We start from the raw sequence: 12655 nt of genomic DNA on the forward strand, positions 1-12655 counted from the left end.
CACAAAAGGACTGTGGGACCCCGGAGGGGAAGGGGGGGGGGGACAGGTATCTGTGGTGTGGACTAGACAGTCCGAAGGCCACTTTGTGATCATAATATATGCCACCTGGCTTAAAGACACCAACAAAGACAGCAGTTGACCATTTGTTCGAATAGCTTACACAGCCCATTCGTTAGGGAGATTGGCTAGTAGTTAGTTAAAATATATGCGTCGTTTACCGGTTTCAGGACAGGAATAAAAATACCTTCCCGCTGCTGAAAGGGAAATACTCCCTCCTGCCAAATGCAAATAAAAAGCCAGAAGATGTGTTTCATGCTGTTGGCACGAAGATGTTTGAGCATTTGGTTGTGGATTTTGTCAGGTCCAGGGATCAAAGCACTGCAAAGCTCTTATTCATTAAAATGTGCATGGAAAGACAGTGGGTGGCACTCAATAAGGTGTTTCTGGGCCAGGAAATGAGGACGGTAATTATTGCAAGCGGACACCTCAGTGAAGTGTCCCACAAAACATTCGGCAAGTACCATAGGGTCAGTGCAGATGTTGTCATTGACACGGATGCCAGGAACCACCGTGGGTGGTGGATGGCCACAAATGCAGGACAGTTTAGTCCATACTTGGGACGATGGAATGTGGAATCGCATAGTTGAGGCATACTGCTCACATTCCTGCTTCCTTTTTTTTTTATTAAAAATATCATTTTCACCTGGAGTCTCTTGAATGCTATTACATTATCCATAGAAGGATGGTGCTCATGCTGTTGAAGCACCCTGCGGCATTCCCTGATAGCTGTGGCTATGTCTTCAGACCACCATAGCACCGGCAGTCATCAAGATGAACCGGAGGAGTAGGTTATCATTGCTGCTGCAGCATGAGTAATAGTATCAATAGTATTCTGTAACAATGTCGATATCCATCACACAAATAGCTGTCCGCCCCCGGTAGCTGAGTGGTTAGCGTGACAGACTGTCAATCCTAAGGGCCCGGGTTCGATTCTCGGCTGGGTGGGAGATTTTTCCCCGCTCAGGGACTGGGTGTTGTGTTGTCCTAATCATCATCATTTCATCCCCATCGACGCGCAAGTTGCCGAAGTGGCGTCAAATTCAAAGAGTTGCACCACACGAACGGTCTACCGAACGGGAGGCCCTAGACTCAAGACATTACTATACACAAATAGCTGCAAAAGTGGCTGCAGAGGAGAAAGCCTGCCAATCAGCTTTCTGAAGCGACCATCGTGGAGCATCTTTTAGATGTCTGTGAGTGGAGAGGACGAGAACAATAGGAAAATGGTCGCTGTCACAAAGATTGTGGTGCACCACTGAATCAGGGGTAAGATAGTCAGACTGCAACCTGCAAGATCAATAGCTGAAAATGTTCCATGAGCCACACTGAAATGGGTTGCAGCTCCAGTGTTGAAAAGGCAAACGTCCAATTCTGAAAGGAGGTGCTCTAATACTCAGCCTCTGTGAGACTGTGTCGCCACCCCACAGAGGATTATGGGCATTAAAGTCTCCTAGTAAGAGGAAGGGAGCAGGCAGCTGTGTCAGTAACTCTAACAGCTGTCGGTAATGGAAAGGTCCATCTGGGGGTAGATAAACATTACATATTGTCATCCAAACTGACAGTGCAGTGGTAAGGAGCACCAGCTCACTGAAAATATCAGAGTGTATGAAGGTCCAGACACCACTGAACACTCTCTGAACATTAATGTAATTGGTACAGTAGGGCTGGTTGTTTTTTTGAGCAGGGAGATGTGTTGCTGTAAACTGTGTTTCTTGATACGCTATGCCAATTATAGAGTAAGTAGCGATTGAATGACAGAGTTCGGTAAAACAGCAATAGTAGTAATTACAGTTCCATTGAAGGAGCTCAGTTCCATTGAATGAGCTTTGGTGCCAGGTCTGAGAAAGTGTCAAATGGAAAATATGGATGTGATTACCTTCCTACCAGGTCATGGTCCACCTGACTGCGTGCAATCCGTCATCCATGTGCACAGGCTCGACTGCTGCAGGGTTGGAGCAGAACATCCAAAGCCTCAGAAAGTAGTTTACCTTTCTGGTTATCCTTCTTATGCTTTTGAAACTTCAATTTCTGTGATGATTTCCCCACTTTATCTTCTAGGAACGAAGAGAACTGTACTTTTCTTTGGCCTGCAGCTTGTGGCTGCTGGTCCTTGTCTTGAGAGGGGGCATGTTGGCAAATGTCCTTGTCCCTGATGCCAGAGGATGACTGGCATCTTTGGCTGCACCGACAGTGTGAGGATGAAGGAGCTGATGCTCTCTCCTCCACCTAGAGGGCAGGCTGTGGAATAAGAACAGGGCCTTGAGGTGTCATTGCATGAAGTGTGGACTGTGACATTACAGTCGCAAAATTGGAGACCATAATTAGTCAGATGAAGTCTTTAAAACTTTTTCCTTGCATATCGATAAGACAGGCGGTCAAGCATTTCAGACTCCTGAAATTTCTTCTCCCTCTTGAACACTAAGCATTGCAGTGAACAAGGGGGATCCAGTTCTGGACAGTTGACACATTGAGGGGGTTGGTCACAAGGGATGCCCTCGTGGAGCGCCCATCCACGTGCTCTACAGATAGCCTCATTAGCACAGTTGAAGCACATGTGTCTGAACCTTTGGCACTTAAAACATCTCATTGGAGGAGGAAAATAAGGTCTGAAATGACACCTACAAACCATGATTTCGACCTTCTCAGGCAACATGTTGCCAGTTAAGGCTAGGATAAAAGCTCCAGTGTCTGCTTTGTTATCCTAGAATACCTCCTGCAAGTGGAGAACAAAACTGACTCCACACTGCGCCAAATTAGTAAGCAGCTCTTCATCAGTTAACACCATGATTTCTATTGAGCTTGATATGGGAAGAAATGACTGGTATATCTCCTAACTTGACACAGGCCTGAAGCATGTGTGATGTTTTGGTCAGCAAAAGATCCTTTCTATTGCTCCAACCTCCTCAAACCGATCTTCACTATTTTCAACAAAAAACATTGGCTTCATTGAAGCGAAAGAGCCACTGTCAGTGTGGGAACAAACCAAGATCTCGGCAAACTGTCCATTTCCATTTCTCCTTGCCCAGCTCTCGTCTTGAGGCATGGACAATGACAGAAATGCCATTGGATTGTAAGCTTCTACATTAAAATCACTGTTCCTGATTAATGAGATGGCTGTGTTGGCATGGTCACCATTAAGTTCAATACTTTTTCATTGCGGATCATGTGCCCCGATGCCACTCACTCCGATCAGAGGCTCTCCCCCTGAGTACCACCTTGCCAAGGCAAAGGCCACCTGGCAGAGTAGCCATTGGCTGAAGTCCCAGTACCCCAAATTGGACAGGCAGTTACTTCTTGGCTAACACATGGAGGTCACAGCTCAGGCATTGGCAGTGCGATCCCTGCATTGTGAAGGTGCTACCAACAAGAGGGTACATGACAATCCCACCACGAAGGACTTGCTACCATGCTGGATTTTGGATGCAGAGGTAGATCCATTTGACTGGTAAATGCAAAAGGTAACAGCACACAATGGAGAGGTAGCGCACCACATTAAGGCGCCTTTCATCAAATGGCCTCCACTTCTGTAAAATTTGGAAAGTGGAGGTCGAATCCAAAAAAATGACCAGAATACAAAAATCCAACGTGTGTGAGGGGGAAAAAGCATTTTAAAAAAGTGAAAAGAGCAAAAACCTTCAAAAGTCCAAAAACAGTCACCCTCGACAACACGAGGAGAATCATCAACTTTACATTCTGATGATACAAACACCATGGGCGGCAGATGCCGCTACAACAACTTGTAAAATTTCAACCTTTCAATTTTAATGTCAGGGTTTTCTTTTTTGAATTCAGTGAATAGTTCATTTAAATTACACAATATTAAGCTTTTGTTTCTCTAAACCTAGTACCATTTTCTTTCACACAAATACTAATCTTTTTCGCCAGGCATCAAACAATTGTTATTGTCATCTTCATAAAACCTAATAATCTTTTCAATCCTCATATACATTCCCTGTCTATTCCATTTTCTGCTTGTGACATAAGCATATGTACCTCAGCTTTTGTCATCAGTTTTGCTTTCCTGTCAGTTCTGACAAGAACAACTCTGTCACTGAACTGTTCACAGTAGCTCACTCTCTGAACCATCTTCTTATTTGTAACTAATACCACTATTGTTATACCATTTTGTGCTACTGTTGATATTACCCTATATTCAACTGACCAGAAAATACTTATCTTCTTTCAATTTCACCTCAATGACTCCCCATTATATCTAAAACCAGCCTTTGAATTTCCTTTTCAGATTTTCTAGTTTTCCTACAACATTCAAATTTATGATATTCCACACTCTTATTCATATAATGTTATTCTTTTATTTGTTAATCAGTCTTTTTCTCATGGTTACCTCCTCCTTCGCAGTACCCTCCTGGAGGTCCGAATGCGGGACAAATCCAGCATATTTTTCCCAATGGAGAAATCATTATGACACTTTTTCAATTACAGGCCACATGTCCTGTGTATACACCTTTTGTTCTTTAATGCAGTTGTTTCCATTACCTACTGCAACCTCAAGCCATTGAACATTATTGATTTTTGTGCCTTTCAGAACAGTTTCCCACCCAAGGGCAAAAAAGTGACTCAAATTTGTGTCTTCTCCTTCACCCTCTTTGAAAAAGTTGTTGGCAGAATGAAGGTGACTCCTTGTATCAAAGGTCTCCAGCTGCCATCGCTTATACAAACATAAGAAAGTTTGCACTGGAGGGACCCATTCTGGTCTCTTGCATTACATTCCTGACATATTTGTATCATGTCTTCAAATGAGAAATAACATAAGCAAAATTAAGTTAATCTGAGAGTCTGGTCAGGTCAAAAATATTTAGAAATTCTGGCCCAATATACTTAGAAAGCCATATTTGTTCAAACTGAACAAGTACATGATTTCAGGTGTGAATCTTAAACAAGGTATGTCAAGAAAAATGTGGAGGGCCTTCACCATCTCTTCCATACCTGCTGGGACACTAATAACAGAAACAACATTTTTGAAAGAATGATTTTATATATTTCATCACATTTCAGTCTACCCTTTCCACAAGTAAAGATATTAGAAAGGACTAGACTACAATGAAGACTGCATGAACTGTATGTTAGGGAGGAAGGAAAATGCTTTGGTAGGAAAGCAATCAGTCTTTTTTACATGATGTGTTAACTGTAATCATTGCTTATGTAGCAAATGTTAAAATGTACCTGGGAAAATCAAACTTTTTATATAAATTATGGCTCACAAAAAAGGTATTTTAGGAATGTTTTCATTGTAACATATAACTATGACAATATGTAAATTTAACAGCTTTAACCTTACTTTGAAAGTGACTTTTGGCTTCCAACCAAATTTCTCTCGAGCTTTACTAGGATCACCAAGGAGTAAATCCTGTAAGGAAGAACACAAAACACATCTAAAAGTGTTTAGTTTCAAAGTTTTAATGCACTTCTAAATTAGGACAATATCAGGTATATTTAATAAAATGACAAAACAAAACAATATGTCATAAAGATGATATACTACTTCTCGAAGTAACTTAATCTGTGAAAGGAAACTGATCATCACTTGCCAAGCAAAACAATTCACCATTAACATACAGGAAATAAAGCTGTCATCAAATGGGAGGTTGGCTTAAAGATCATAGCTCTTCAAATATAATAAAGAAATAATTTGTTATGCATCCAGATTTGGATTAATTTGTAAGTGTTTCAATTATTAAACTAAAATTTCAACAAATTTATTTCCACAAAATATTTCATGGTGCCACAGAAAAGTTATTCTTAACCAAAATGTGTGTAAAAGTTTTGATGCTCATATATCTGACAAACTGGAGCTTGGTCTGACAAAGATGCCATTCCCATAATGGCAAATAACATATAGTAATCTGGCTAATTACTGATAATATAAATGGTAATGTGAAATCTCTACATTTCAGTTACTTTCATCTTGATGGAGAGTAAATAATAAATATCCATATTTATAGGAAACTATTCCACACTGAAACAAATTGCAAAGGTAGAGCGGACAGAAAAATAGTTAACAAAATTCTGCTTCTAAGACAAAATTTTTATTTTCAGGATACAAAAATGAAAAGAAAAAGTTGTTTGAAAAATATGAATGGTGGTGCAGCTAAGATCAAAGCCTGTTTGGGTCATACAGTCTTGAAGGTGAAATCAAGCCTCATCACTCATAAAAATACACTGTATAATAAAGTTCACCAGCCACAATATTTTTAAAGCTTCTCACAATACTTAACTCTCATTTCTTTATCAAATGGAAGTAATGTCTTTCAGATGAAAGAACTGAAGTACAGAAGGATAAGATGTATGTTTAACACCTGACAGTAGTGAAATCTGCCTGATAAGACATTTCTGCAGTAGCAGTAATTTTCTGCAAAATGTTTGCAACCATTTCTAGAGTTTGAAATGAAGATTTACAGTGACACTTAGAATTAGACACATTGCCTCTGGACCACCATTTTGTTATCACTTTCATGCAACAACTAAGGCTCTGATAATTAACCACACCTCCCCCATTATAAGCAGGAAATAGTAAATACACAGCATGATGCTTACAGAGTGGGGCCACTTAGTCTTACAATAAGGAACAGAGCACGTAGCCCAGGGCATCTTGAGTGACATGCAAGGGAACAAAATCAAAAATCTGTTTTATCCTCTTATTTGTATATATATTTGCAACTCATCAACACTAGAGCTTGTACACCACATATAAAAAAATTATACCAAATGACAAAATTTTGTGCTTCTGTGGCCAAAACCAGTTCAAACTATCACAGAGTTCTTCCATTTTGAATTAATTTAAAGTGGGATTCTTTGTTCTGTTGCCGCTGCTGCTGCTGTTGTTGTTGTTGTCTTCAGTACAAACGGTTTGATGCAGCTCACCTGAATCAGTACAGCCTCATCAGTTATTAGATCTACCCATCTAGTCTCATCCTGCCTTAGCACCACATTTCAAAAGCTTCTATTGTCTTCTATAAGGCAGGGGGAGCTCTGGAAGTGTAGAGAAATCCATCCTCCTAGGGGAAAAATCCTGAGAGCAAATCCTGCTAGCCCAGGAGCAGAAACCTGCGCAGTGCCAGTAAGGTCACCAGGGGGCATTTATAAATACCAAAAATCTTACAAGCATGCCTAAGAAAAGGATGGAAGCTAGACAGGTTAGTTAAGACATCAGCACATAGAATGTTAGAGGTCTGTCAAAATTGCAGTGTCAGAGTTTGAGGAATATCAAGTTGTTGTCTCGGCATTACAAGAAGCTACATGGTGTCGAGAAGGAATATTACAAGAGAATAAAGCAGTAATTTTTTATGGAGGCTGCAGAGAGAATGGAAGGCATGAACATGGAACAGCATTTGTAGTGAGTGACTGTTTGTTAATCCAAGTGAAGAGTTTCAGTGCAAACAGCAAGACTATGTCATGTCTCACTATAGTAGTAGAAATCAGTATAAAGGCATGGTACCACAAAGGTAATAGTACAAAAGCTGAACCACACATGTATCGGATTTGCTATGAAAGTAGTAGATACATATAAGACAAACAATCAAGACAGAATTACATAGTTTCTTTCATAACATGAGTAACTGCATAAGGCATCTGCATTTCCTGGTTGGAAATTGGTATAAAGGCACCCACTGTCCTGTTGTGTTACTGCACTGTTAGCACTTTGTCCAATCTTTCTTCTTGCTAATTATCTCAGCAATTCTCTTTGGCATTGATTTTGTTAGAGTCGGTGATGCTTGCAGCAAAATTGTCAGCCTCTCTTTTTGTGTTGTTCTTTTCAGCTCATATACGACCTCAAATTGACTTCCATTGCGATAACACACCTTACTGGTATTCCACAAAGGTTTTGCATGTGGTTCAAATCCAGGCTACGTGCAGGACAGGCCAAGACATCGATATCTTTATCTTCAAACCAGAAACATACACAGATGCCTTATCTTGATAAAACATTAGACTTTCGTCCCCTAGGTCCTCATACATTCTAATCAACTCTGTCTATAGCATCTTATCGTATGTGTCAGAGATGATTCTAGTGTTCAGCCATGGAACTTGTGAATTACTCTATCATAGGAGGCTGCCCAAATCATAACATTTCCACCATCAAAATTTCTTTGACTTCTTACCTGCTGCTCTGTTCTCAGATCATGCCAATAATATTGAAATCCATTCTGACCACCTAAATTAAACTACTTCTCATCACTAAAGATCACTTTATCTCAATGTGAAGTTCATGATGCATGTTTTTCAATACACTCTATTCCAGCCTATTTACGTTTGGGTGTTAGACTGGGTTTCTGCAGTCATTTCTTGAATGCAAGATGTTTGTCATGAGACAAAATTAGTCATACACATTTGGCAGTTAGTGGTAACATTAAGTCAGTAACAAGTTGAGAAGAATATCAGTTTGTGGCCCTTGCTTTATGCAAAAGTAACCCTTTCTATGTTTCAGATAATTTTCTACTCTGCCCATATTTTCTGTTCTGTCCATATAATGACACCAATCTAGCGAAATTATCAATCACTGTACTTGAACAGCTCAACTTCTTGGCAATTTGATGATTAGAAAGTCCTATTTCATTTTACATACCAATTTTTGCTTTTACATCACATGGTAATTGTTTTTCGAATGGCACTGTCACAATTGTGATTTACCCACACACAATATACACTGTCACTAAAGGTGCCTTTTTTCCAATCTGCAGTAAAAGATACATACACATACTAACACCACACAGTCAGAGTCAACTGCCTTCATACTCAGTTCTACCGTCTACCACATGAATCACTGATGTCTTGTTATATAATATACTACTGACATTGTAGTGCTCCGAGAATTTCTGCGTAAAATCTAGAATCACTCGGCCTTCTACCATCTCGAACACATGATACTTTAAATATAAGTGAGAGAGAGCCTATCTACTGTGAGTTGACTGTCTGTCTGCGCAGGTCCAAAGTGTGTAATAAGAAAACCATAGATATGGCGGTCAAACGGCACCAACAAGTGTTTACTGGTTGCGCCATGGAAGCCTTAGTGAAAGAACAAGGAGTGTTTGTGTATTCTATGCTGTTTTATAACTTTGACTGTTGTAGTGGAAAAAAAAGAACAGTTCAAATATTGTTGATTATTGTTCATTTTGGACATGGAGAGAATAAGGTGTGTGTTCAGATTCAGAATGAGAATGGACTTGGGTTTTAAGCCAACCTTTTCTTATGTGTAAATGAACTCTGTTTTTTAACCTTTGGACATGCGAAGAGACTTACTTGATAGTGTTTGTTGATGTGGTGAATGAGTTTTGTAAAAGTTTGATGTTCAAATATGTCATGAAATGAAGCAAAAGAAACTGCGTACATCTGCTTATTTTTGTAAGTAGAAAGAGTCTTCAGAAATTCCTGTTCCTAGCAGATATACTTCAGAGAAGAAGAGAAAAGGGAGTTGCAGCAGCAAGCTAACCAGCAAGGAACATTGGCTTACCATCTCAAGTAGGTCGTGTCATTAAAGAAGTGGGAGTTTACACACATACTTCACCACTTTAAGTCATCCAATGTGTTAGAACGTGGTGACCTGTGTGAAAGGACAGAAGAAAACAGGAATTCTGAACTGAAAACAAGATAAGAAGATATTAGGTATTGTCACAGCAACTGAGCACAACAAGACAAAAGAACAAATTCACGGAATTGGATTCAGTCTGAAGCAGATAATGTTGACAAAAAATCTGCCAGTTAAGACCAAACTTAAAAGTCTGAAAGGGTAGTATTGGTGGTGTTATATGGGACAAAAAAGAGAAGAAAATTAAGGGTACCTGCTGATCTTTGAATGGAAAACCATGAGAAAGATCTATGGACCTATCTGCAAAGAGAACACCTGAAGATGAGGAAAGAACCAGAAACTGTATGACAGCAGAAGGGCCTTCAGCAGATGGGTGTGCATTAGCACTGGATCCAAAGTGCATTAGATCATCTATGGATGAACCTAAAATTTCAAAGAGTGTAACCTAGTCAATATTGTCAAAGTTTTCTCCAGATTTACAAATGCTATAAACATAGGTTTGCCATTCTTTTCATTGCATATACCTACATTTCCTTCCTGAGGTCAATTTCCACCAATTTTTCCATTCATCTGTAAGCAATTTATGCCAGTATATTGCATTCGTGAATTATTAAACAGCCTTCTTTGGAATTTTAATTATTCTCTTGTTCTATCACCATTTATTTTCTTGCACTTCTTTTCAGTCTTTAAATAAAATGTATGACATATTCGTGTGATTCATTTATATGCTTTAAATGAGAACAGAGTAGTACACTGGAGATGATGAGAGATTTGTGAAAACAGTAATGATACACTTAGAATATTATATTTATTTATAATGGAAACATATTCCTTAAATGAGCATGTTATCATTATGTATATTTGTAAGTAAAATACTATATTACAATCAGTTCATTGCTGCTGGTCTCAATTTTTCTTTCATATACTGACATCTTAGGGACACTTTCATTCATTTGTGTTTACCATGTCCTTGCTTCTTTTCACATGCAGTTATCCAATATCTGATGAAGGGACTGGGTCACATGTGAAATGCTGACACTTAACAATTCATGATGAATGAAAGCAATCATCACAGGGTCTCAGCTTGGACATTAATTATCTGTTGATATCAGATTCCTGTAATAAAATAGTTGTATCCACTCATATAATTTCCAAATCATTCTTGAATCAGAAACATCAAACGAACAAAAGATCCAGTACAAATTGAATGAGTAATCAGACAGACAGAAAGAGAGAGAGAGAGAGAGAGAGAGAGAGAGAGAGAGAGAGGATGAATAGCATGAAGGAGTATGTCAAAATACACTAAATGGATAAAGGAAATATACGCGTCACACCCACAAATGATAGCCGATTTTGACAATATGCTCAAACGAGGAGAGAGTGGTGTTTGGAATCAGAAGAATTCTAAGCCCTTCAAAGAACACAATGTAGAATATGTTAAAGCCATTGTATTCTGTCATACGACGTGATCACAACACTGGGAACTGGTATTAGACCAGTGTATTTAATGCTACACCACTTCATATTGTTCCAAACCTACAAATCTTATGCTTTCAATGATCAATTCATTTTTTACAAATAAAATATTTACAACTGCACCTGAATTATCCAGCATCTGAGACTCCGGAGAAAACAGTGAAGACATGTTTTCCTTCATGAAAGATAGATGGTCTTTTTATGGGGAAATGTTATACTATTAGATAAAGCCTAAATTGTGATTATTATGCTACAAAAAAGGGAAACCACAGTACAAGCACAACCCATTACCTGCATTTTCAAAGATATGCAATTTTAATTTTACATCCAGTATTGTCACCTGTTAGTAGTATGCAGAAGCAGTAAAGCCTTAGCACATCTAAATGCGCATTTTCTCTCACCTTTGTCAAGATGTATTTTGTCAGTTCATGACAGTAAAGATGTGAAGTTGTACTGGACAGGGTCTGTATTTAAAATGTCAGGTAAAAGGAAAGATAGTATACCTGTCGAGGGAAAGGTGTGTACGAAGGTCATATTCATTAGAAACAATTTTAGAAGTTTTGGATCACTGTGACAGAAATGAGGGTATTGTTGACATCCAGAGAGCCCTGGGATGTAGTAAATCTTCTGTGCGAACTATTTGTGAGCATGCAGAATCAATTCATAAAACTTCAATTGGCTTCAGTGACAGTACAGTGATCAAATCTTGCTCAGAGGCAATGGAAAGAACGTAAAAAATCTAAACCCTTGGATTGAGCACCACAACAAACAGCACAAGCATCTCTCTAGATCTACTATTCAAATTAAAGCTTGTATGCAGATTTAATGAAAGAAGAATATGACCCAGCACCTTTCTTGGGCAGCTCAGATTGGTTTGATCACTTCAAGCATCATTTTTGATTTCACAACTTTAAAATGAGAAGAGGTGGCTGCAGCAGTTAAGGTTGGAGCTGAGGAAATTATGAAGAGGTTCAAAGAAACTAACAGAAAAAGACTATATGGCAAAGTAGGTTTTCAACCTTGGTGAAACAAACTTATTTTAGAAACAAACACCTAGCCGCACTCATTTCTATACAAGGACGAAACAGGACCTGTATTTGTGGCTGCCAAGGACTGTTGCACCCTTCTTTTCACTGGAAATGCTGCATCGGATTACAAATTAAAACCCGTTACAACCTATCACTCTCAAAATCCTAGCGCACTATACTACTGTGATAAGAGCAGGCTGGGAGTTTATTGGAGATGGAATGAGAAAGGTTGGATGACATCTGTTATTTTCAGTGACTATTTGTTAATGAACAGAAAATTGAAGACCTACTGTGAGAAAGAAAAGAATCCTTTCAAAATTCTTCTCCTCCTTGATAATGTTCACAGCCACTCACTTTCCATTACTGGTTCAAATAAAAACAATGAAGTCCAGTTTCTGTCATCAAACACTACATCTGTCCTGCAATCCATGGACCTGGGAGTTACTTCTACATTCATTTCACATCACCGTTTCAACGAGAGAAATTGGAGACTTAGCACGGGCAGATTGGATTCATTAATGTTGATGAAGAGGATGTGCGTGACCGC

General features: G+C 39.0%; 1 protein-coding gene across 3 annotated transcripts in view; it reads right to left on the reverse strand.

The window, feature by feature from the left end:
* The window catches only part of LOC124798077 (GDP-mannose 4,6 dehydratase), a 77809-nt gene that overhangs the window by 16917 nt on the left and 48237 nt on the right, over window positions 1–12655 (reverse strand). For 2 of the 3 annotated variants that reach the window (XM_047261333.1, XM_047261320.1), the window contains exon 6: window positions 5360–5428. The exons of the other annotated variant lie outside the window; for it this stretch is intronic. In XM_047261333.1, coding sequence (XP_047117289.1) covers window positions 5360–5428 — 69 coding nt within the window. The remainder of the gene's footprint in view (window positions 1–5359; window positions 5429–12655) is intronic. 3 annotated transcript variants of the gene reach the window in all.

This window comes from Schistocerca piceifrons, chromosome 1 (assembly GCF_021461385.2).
Source record: "Schistocerca piceifrons isolate TAMUIC-IGC-003096 chromosome 1, iqSchPice1.1, whole genome shotgun sequence".
Taxonomy (NCBI): domain Eukaryota; kingdom Metazoa; phylum Arthropoda; class Insecta; order Orthoptera; family Acrididae; genus Schistocerca; species Schistocerca piceifrons.